The following is an 8,318-nucleotide window of genomic DNA, read 5'->3' on the forward strand; positions in this document are numbered from 1 at the left end:
GACGCGGTTGAAAAACGTCCGCCACTTGATGTAGTTGTTTTCACTAGGGTCAAGTTTGAATTTGATGTGGTTGGAGTGTGATCTTGATGGAAATTGAGAAGGTAGGGATCAGCAGGAGGTGTGATCATGGTGGAGAGGGCAGAGGTGGCAGCGGGAGTGGTGGCGGAGAGGGTAGGAGAGGACCCAGGGGGAGAGGACTGAGGAGAGGCGGCGGCGGCGGGGAGATCGCCGAAGATGTCCTCGAAGGTCATGGGAAACTGATACCATGTAGAAGTGCATGCTCTAGCCAATGCAACCAAAAGACCTATATAATGGAAGAGACTAGGCAGCACATTATACGTCAACACTCCCCCTCATGTGTGGCTCCCTCAGGCCTAAACGTGGACCGAAAGTGGGCTGCAATTTAATTACGCCAGCCGGGTCTTGAACTCAAGACCTCTTGGCTCTGATACCAAGCTAGAGAGATAGTAATCACTGTGCTGTTGTATATTGCAATTACAGAAGGAGTTACAGGTTACATATATAGCTGAGAGAGCTCAACGTCTCCCGTAAGAAGAGGCACGCAGGCCATGACGGGAGAGTTGTTAGCGATCCTGAAGACTAGGGATGGTATAACAATAAGTACAACTGCTAGTCAAGGTACAACAGCTAGTATAAGAATTACAGTACAAGTACAACACGTTAACACGAAATACTACTAAGCAAAGGTAAAATAAATAAAGCAAAAAATGTGAAAAAAGCAAAAGAGAAAAAAACGCTCAATGCCCGCGGACCATTCCAGGCGCTGCTTGACTGAGGCCAGACGAGAGGACGTGACTCGCTCTTCTGTCGCCGCCGCCGCCCCCGCCCCCATCCTGCTGCCGTCCTCTCCGCGCCAATCGCCGCCGTCTCCGCACCAGTCGCCGCTTTCTCCCATACCGTAGTCGGCCCTCTCATCGTGTCCCTCCTGCCTCCTTGCCACGCCCAGAAACCCCCGAAGCGAGCAGGACGCGTCGGGCTCGGCTCCGACGGGCCTCGCCGCCGGTCGTGGCTCTCCTCGTTCCTCGTCGAGCGCACCGAGGACGAGCAGGCAAGGCTCCCATCTCCCGTCTCCCTCCCTTCCCCTCTTCCCATCCGAGGCTCACCTCCAGGCCCTCCACCGACCACCAGTGCGGCACTCACCGGCACGGGCATGGCGGCACCTACGCGGTCAATCACACGCACTCACGCAAAGCCGTTCGACGACGTTCCAATCGACGGCGGCGAGCAAGGTGAGCGCACCATCGACCATCCCCCATCTTTTCCCTTTTCCTCTCTGTTGATATATGATCCTGATGTATATAGAGTGGTCCAAAATGCGGTTGCTGTAAAAAATCCAGTTGCTCTGATGTATTGATCTATTGATGATATCCAAAATTCAGTTGCTCTCATGTATTGAACGATTGATGCTGTCCAAAATTCAGTTGATCTGATGTATCGACTGATTGATGCACCCTGCTGTTTCCAAAAATTCAGTGGCATTGTAGTATTTCCCTCTCCGATGCGTTGACATGTTAGTACTGTTGAATTGACTGAACGCATCATTAGGGGGTGTCTGATGTATTGATCTAATCACATCTAAGTTACCGGCTGACAATTTTGATGAAGAAATTAGTACAAACTTTGCAGGAAAGAATCATTTTGCAAACACGGAATAGGACCTATTGCACGCAGATTTATTTTTCTTTCTTATTTTTAAGAAAGTTAAAAAAGACTTGACACATAGGAGCGCCTCCCATTATTTACTTTTGCGTCCACATTTAGCAGGCATCTTCCTGGTAGCCGCAGCAGTCAAGTCAATTCTAATTTACCAGCCATGTGCATCTTCCTGTTTGAAGGACAAGCACAGTATGTAAAATGCATGACTTAATGCATGATTTTTCCAGAGATGTTAGCAATGAATGTGCCACCATAGAAGAATTGATTGAACATAAAGCATTGGTAAAAAATGTCCACCACCTGCAAATATCAACGGATAATTTGAAAAGGATCTATGGTTTGTTCGATGGCAACACATCTCCCCGCACTTTGTTTGCTCCTTCATTGATGTACCAAGACTTTAAACGGCTGTCACATGCATCATTACGAGCATTGCATTGGCACGGTTTGTTTCACACCAGTTTCAGTTTCGCAAATGCAAAACATTTGCGGTATCTTGACCTCTCCAATTGTGACATCAATGCTAGATTGCTAGATTCAGTATGCCTATTGTATAACCTGCAAACGTTGAGCCTGAATTATTGCACTAAGCTACAGCAGTTACCAGAAGACATGATGATAAGCCTGAGAAAGCTCATACATCTTTATCTTTATGAATGTGACAAGTTGGAGCGGATGCCTCGAAACATTGGCCAGCTGAACCACCTTCGCACACTAACAAGATTTGTTGTGGATAGTAGAGAGGGTTGTGGTATTGAGGAACTCAAAGATTTGAGACACCTTTGCAATAGGATGGAATTGTACAACTTGAGGAAAATAAAGAGTGTAAAGCACGCAAAAGAAGCCAATCTCCAGCAGAAGCAAAATCTGAGTGAGTTGTTGTTCTGTTGGGGCCTTGAAAGATTTGACAGGACTGAAAATGAGGCATGTAATGAGGAAGAAGTGTTCCAGCATCTAGAACCTCATAGCAAGATCCAATCTTTTGAGTTGTATGGATATGGTGGCCCAGAAGTACCACGATGGATGAGAGACCATCAGATGTTTCAGTACTTAAGAAAACTCGCCATTTCCAACTGGACAAGGTGTAAGAATATACCTGTAGTATGGCTCTCACCCTCAGAGTACTTACACTTGCACAATATGGGTAAACTGAAGACATTGTGTGATAACCTTTGCATAGAAGGTGGAGGATGCAGTACCCCTCTACAAATTTTCCCAAAGTTGAAGGCGATGGCCTTGCGAAAGCTATCTAGTCTAGAGGGATGGGCAGAAAATAGTGCGGGTGTGGCTATTGATAGCTCAGTAATATTCCCGGTGCTTGAGAAGCTAGAAATCAGCAGCTGCCCTAAGGTTGCAAGTTTTCCACTGAGCCCCGTTCTCAAAGACCTGAGGGTTGCTCACATTCCTGCAATCAGCTCAATCCTGGAGGGGAAGGCTTCATTATCCAACGAGACCCTTCCGCTGTCGCAGATGGAGTGTTTTCCGAGGTTGCCCGCAATCCTTGAAGTTTTGTGGATTCAAGGTTTCCAATGTTTGGTGGCGCTGCCTTCGAACCTTGGAGATCTGGCAAAGCTGAGGGAGCTACGGCTGCATAGCTGCAGCAGCCTGAAAAGGTTGCCTGATGGGATGGATGGCCTCACTTCTCTCCGGGAATCGGCGATCAAAGCTTGTCCAGCGGTAGAGGAATTCCCAAATGATCTCCTTGAGCGGTTACCAGCCCTTGACAACCTACGCATAGCGGGCTGCCCCAAGTTGCAAAGACGATGCAGAGAAGGCATGGAGTATTTCCACCACCTGGTCCATATCCCAGTTAAATTGGGATTCAGAACTGGAGCTCCAGAAGCAAAAGCAGAATCCACAATTATAGTACCAGAAGCAGAAACCAGCGGAAAGAAGTTTTTAAGAAGGCTCCTCCCCTCCTGTGCTCACTCCAAGTCTGACTCTGGGTCTGAGGATAACGGAGGTGCGTATGGTTTAACCAACTTTCCTTGGTGCATACTGTATAATAATATAAGTAACTCTCAACAGGTTACTTTTTTTTCCATTTTTAGGATTTGCTGATTCCAAAATCTTTTGATCTTCGATCCATTGCCACATTATTTACACATTATTTGGACAAGTATCTCCCATTTTTGGACAAGTATATCTCAAGAATCACCAAAATTAGCATAAAGAGGTAAATCTGCAATCCAATGACACGTCTAGTACTTCCTGCTACTGCCTAGTGTTAATATGTTAGCCGTCTTTATGTCAGCAGATGTTCCAGCTGGAGACGTTAATTTTGTGCAATTGTGGCTTACCGCAGGTTGCCAATGATAATTTATGAACCATTTCAAGTTTTTCTTTTGCGGGGTATATCAACCATTTCAAGTTGGAATAGTTGAAATACGTCGAAGCTCTGTATGTTAGTGTTGTGATGTAGTAAAATCCAAGCTGTGAAGCAAATCCTATGAATGTGTGCCCTGGTAAATCTCCCTACAAATTGAAATTGGGTTGATCATATGCTGACAATATTCAGGTAGTACAATGTAAACCTAATGTGATCAATCGACGTACCTGCAGGTTGGCATCTCTGAAAGCATCCACAAAATGAAGGAACCAATGCCATGAACGTCAAGCAAAGTCAGAACTCATCACCACGGCATGTGATGACTGTAGTGTGGAAGTAGACTTAGTAGACTTAGTAGACTTAGTAGACCTTCGGGTCTTGTTATGACAAAATGCTTCCATCATCTTTGTCTGTAATCGTCAGCAAAATTGGTATTCAGACTCGATAATTGTACCTGCAGGTTGGTATTACTGAAAGCTTCCACAACATGGAAGCAAAGTCAGAAGTCCGTCATCAGGGCATATGTGGCGAGTGTTGCCTGAAAGTAGATGCAACAATCAGAACTAGACCATGCTTTGATCGTCATCGCTTTGCCAACAAAATCTCTACATGTGTGTCAGTGGTGGCAGATATGTCTTGATCCATTTTCTCGACGCGTAGATGTTAGTACGAATTTTTATTTGACTACAGATTTGCAAATTGTCCCTTGGTTCTGAGAGAAACGAAGCCCACATATCCTTGCGAGCTTGTGCTTATTTGAGGAGGAACACTGCAATTGGCTGACACACACATAATTTGTACCTCTAGTATACTGAAGCTCCATAGCATAACACAGTGCAACTCTGCAAAACGATTCTGAGCGCACATGTATTTTTTTTTTTGAAAGATCCAGCATCGCTGGCATTTCATTGATAATAGCAGGAAGCAACGGAAAACAACAAGATGATCAAGGTCCTAGAACCAAATTCGAAGATCAAAGAAAAAGAAAAGAAACAACAGCCCTAATAGCTGCAGCACAACACTCCATACAAACCATACTAGGCAGCACAACTTCGACTCTGACGATGAACTACTAAGGAAACATGCAGGGCTGGCGTCACGGAGGATCACCGAACGAGCCATCTGTCACGCGTCATCGTATATCACCGGCTCCTCACCGCGGCTTCGACTTCACAACAACAGGCGGTCGAGGCACACCCACGGACACGCCAGAGAAGAAGAGCCAACTACCACGACCAAGGCCATGCCTCTGACATTGCTCACCGCCGTCATCGTTGCCACATAAGCCACCGTGCACGTCCAGCCGTAGAAGCACTAATGGGATCAAGGTCTTCAAGACGGCATCCTAAAGAGGGGAACGGCGTTGAAGACGACGCCACCGCCCGACCCTACAGCAGGACCTAGGCTTTCACCCGAAGAACTTGATCCGGGAGTAGAAGCTGTGAAGATTCCCGACGATGCCTCCAAGGAGGATAGCGACACCCACAAGCGCCGTCGCCGCCGGCCGGCTAACACCGGTGTGACGCCCCCGATTCAATCGTACACTAATCATGCACGCAAATGTGTACGATCAAGATCAGGGACTCACGGGAAGATATCACAACACAACTCTACAAATAAAATAAGTCATACAAGCATCATAATACAAGCCAGGGGCCTCGAGGGCTCGAATACAAGTGCTCGATCATAGACGAGTCAGCGGAAGCAACAATATCTGAGTACAGACATAAGTTAAACAAGTTGCCTTAAGAAGGCTAGCACAAACTGGGATACAGATCGAAAGAGGCGCAGGCCTCCTGCCTGGGATCCTCCTAAACTACTCCTGGTCGTCGTCAGCGGGCAGCACGTAGTAGTAGGCACCTCCAGTGTAGTAGGGGTCGTCGTCGACGGTGGCGTCTGGCTCCTGGACTCCAACATCTGGTTGCGACAACCAGAAAGAAGGGAAAGGGGGAAAAAGGGGGGAGAAAGCAACCGTGAGTACTCATCCAAAGTACTCGCAAGCAAGGAACTCCACTACATATGCATGGGTATATGTGTAAAGGGCCATATCAGTGGACTGAACTGCAGAATGCCAGAATAAGAGGGGGATAGCTAATCCTGTCGAAGACTACGCTTCTGGTCACCTTCGTCTTGCAACAGGCAGAAGAGGGTAGGTCGAAGTCCTCCAAGTAGCATCTCCAAGTAACATCTCATAGCATAATCCTACCCGGCGATCCCCTCCTCATATCCCTGAGGTAGAGCGACCACCGGTTGTATCTGGCACTTGGAAGGGTGTGTTTTATTAAGTATCCGGTTCTAGTTGTCATAAGGTCAAGGTACAACTCCAAGTCGTCCTGTTACCGAAGATCACGGCTATTCGAATAGATTAAACTTCCCTGCAGGGGTGCACCACATAACCCAACACGCTCGATCCCATTTGGCCGGACACACTTTCCTGGGTCATGCCCGGCCGCGGAAGATCAACACGTCGCAGCCCCACCTAGGCAAAACAGAGAGGCCAGCACGCCGGTCTAAACCTAAGCGCACAGGGGTCTGGGCCCATCGCCCATAGCACACCTGCACGTTGCGAGGGCGGCCGAAAGCAGACCTAGCCTAGTGGCGTTCCAGTCCAATTCGGCGCGCGCCGCTCCGTCCCTGACGTCTGAAGTGCTTCGGCTGATACCACGACGTCGGGATACCCATAACTACTACCACGTAGATGGTTAGTGCGTATAGGCTCGTAGCCAGACTCAGATCAAATACCAAGATCTCGTTAAGCGTGTTAAGTGTCCGCGAACGCCGAACAGGGCCAGGCCCACCTCTCTCCTAGGCGGTCTCAACCTGCCCTGTCGCTCCGCCACAAAGATCCACACAGAGGGCCGTCGGGACAAAGGTCCTTTCAGCCCCCAATCCGTGAATCACTCGCGGGTACTCTTCGAGCTGACCCGACTTTAGTCACCATCTGTATAGTATGTATGTATGTATAGTATATACCCGTGATCACCTCCCGAGTGATCACGGCCCAATAGTATAGCAAGGCAGACTGACAAGAAAGTAGGGCCAATGATGATAAACTAGCATCCTATACTAAGCATTTAGGATTGCAGGTAAGGTATCAACAGGTGTAGCAACAATGTCAGGCTATGAATCAGAATAGGATCAACGGAAAGCAGTAACATGCTACACTACTCTAATGCAAGCAGTATAGATAAGAATAGGCGATATCTGGTGATCAAGGGGGGGGGCTTGCCTGGTTGCTCTGGCAAGAGAGAGGGGTCGTCAACTCCGTAGTCGAACTGGGCAGCAGCAACGTCGGTCTCGTAGTCTACCGGGGAGAAGAGGGGGAAGAAACAATGAATACCAAGTAAACAGATGCATATCGATGCATTACATGTCAAGAAGCGATGCTAGGCGTGCCCTAACGTGGTATGAGGTGGTACTGGTTAAGGGGGGAATCATCTGGGAAAGTATTCCCGGTGTTTCGTGTTTTCGGACAGATGAACCGGAGGGGAAAAGTTGCGAGTTCGATAGGTTAGGGGTGTGTGGCGGACGAACGGACTGCGTATCCGGAATCGTCTCGTCGTTCTGAGCAACTTTCATGTTGAAAATATTTTAATCCGAGTTACTGATTAAAAGATATGATTTTTTAAAGATTTTATTAATTTCTGAAATTTAATTAATTAATTAATTAATTCGAAAATGGATTTATGACGTCAGCATGATGTCATGCTGACGTCAGCAGTCAACAGGGTTGACTTGGTCAACCTGACAGGTGGGTCCCGTTCGTCATTGACTGTTTAGTCTAATTAATGTTTAGCTAATCTAATTACTGTTTAATTAAACTAATTAGTTAATTAGGTTAATCTAATTATGATTAATTAACTTAATTAATTCCTTAATTAATTAATTAATTTAATTATTATTTATTTATTTAATATATATATTTTTTTAATTCTTTTTTTTTAATAAAACCGTTCTGGGCGTGGGGCCCCCATGTCATTGGCCCCAGGGGGCCTTGCGGTTTTCGGGCGCATGGCCGCGCGGTTGTCGCCCGAACGGGCGCGGGCGCAACGGTGCCCAACACCCGCTCTTTCGGGCGCACCACAGGGGCGGGCGGAGCCGGCAGATCGCCGGAGCAGGGGGGTTGGTGACCACGGCGGGGCTCGCCGGGCGCCAACCGGGCGAAGGACGGGGATTGCGACGGCGCACGGAACAGGGGCGGACGGAGGGAGGAGCGGCCTCGGCAGGGGCGCCGCTGTGAGCGCGGCCGAGGCGCGGGCCCGGCGCGTCGAGCGCGCACGCGGGCGCAGGCCGATGGCCGCAGGGGGTAGAG

The 8,318-nt window shown here is 48.0% G+C and overlaps 1 protein-coding gene across 4 annotated transcripts; it reads left to right on the plus strand.

Moving 5' to 3' along the window:
* Positions 1-788: 788 nt before the first annotated feature.
* Positions 789-4,529, plus strand: LOC119337568 (disease resistance protein RGA2-like). Of its 4 annotated transcripts, XR_005163395.1 has the most exons (5): positions 789-1,250; positions 1,786-3,640; positions 3,729-3,853; positions 3,935-4,142; positions 4,240-4,529. XR_005163395.1 is itself a non-coding variant. In XM_037609730.1 (2 exons), the coding sequence occupies exons 1-2, from the start codon at positions 1,876-1,878 to the stop codon at positions 4,251-4,253; spliced, it is 1,779 nt and encodes a 592-aa protein (XP_037465627.1). In that variant the 5' UTR covers positions 789-1,875; the 3' UTR covers positions 4,254-4,529. The 4 variants fall into 4 exon arrangements, 1 of the variants encoding a protein (XP_037465627.1); XR_005163394.1 differs by having other exon boundaries at positions 789-3,640; XR_005163396.1 differs by having other exon boundaries at positions 789-3,640; positions 3,983-4,142.
* The last annotated feature ends 3,789 nt before the right edge of the window (positions 4,530-8,318 follow it).

This window comes from Triticum dicoccoides, chromosome 7B, assembly GCF_002162155.2.
Source record: "Triticum dicoccoides isolate Atlit2015 ecotype Zavitan chromosome 7B, WEW_v2.0, whole genome shotgun sequence".
Classification (NCBI taxonomy): Eukaryota; Viridiplantae; Streptophyta; class Magnoliopsida; order Poales; family Poaceae; genus Triticum; species Triticum dicoccoides.

Bases quoted from the DNA above. Each gene is read 5' to 3' on its own strand.
- LOC119337568 (XM_037609730.1), top strand. From the start codon at position 1,876: ATGCATGACTTAATGCATGATTTTTCCAGAGATGTTAGCAATGAATGT.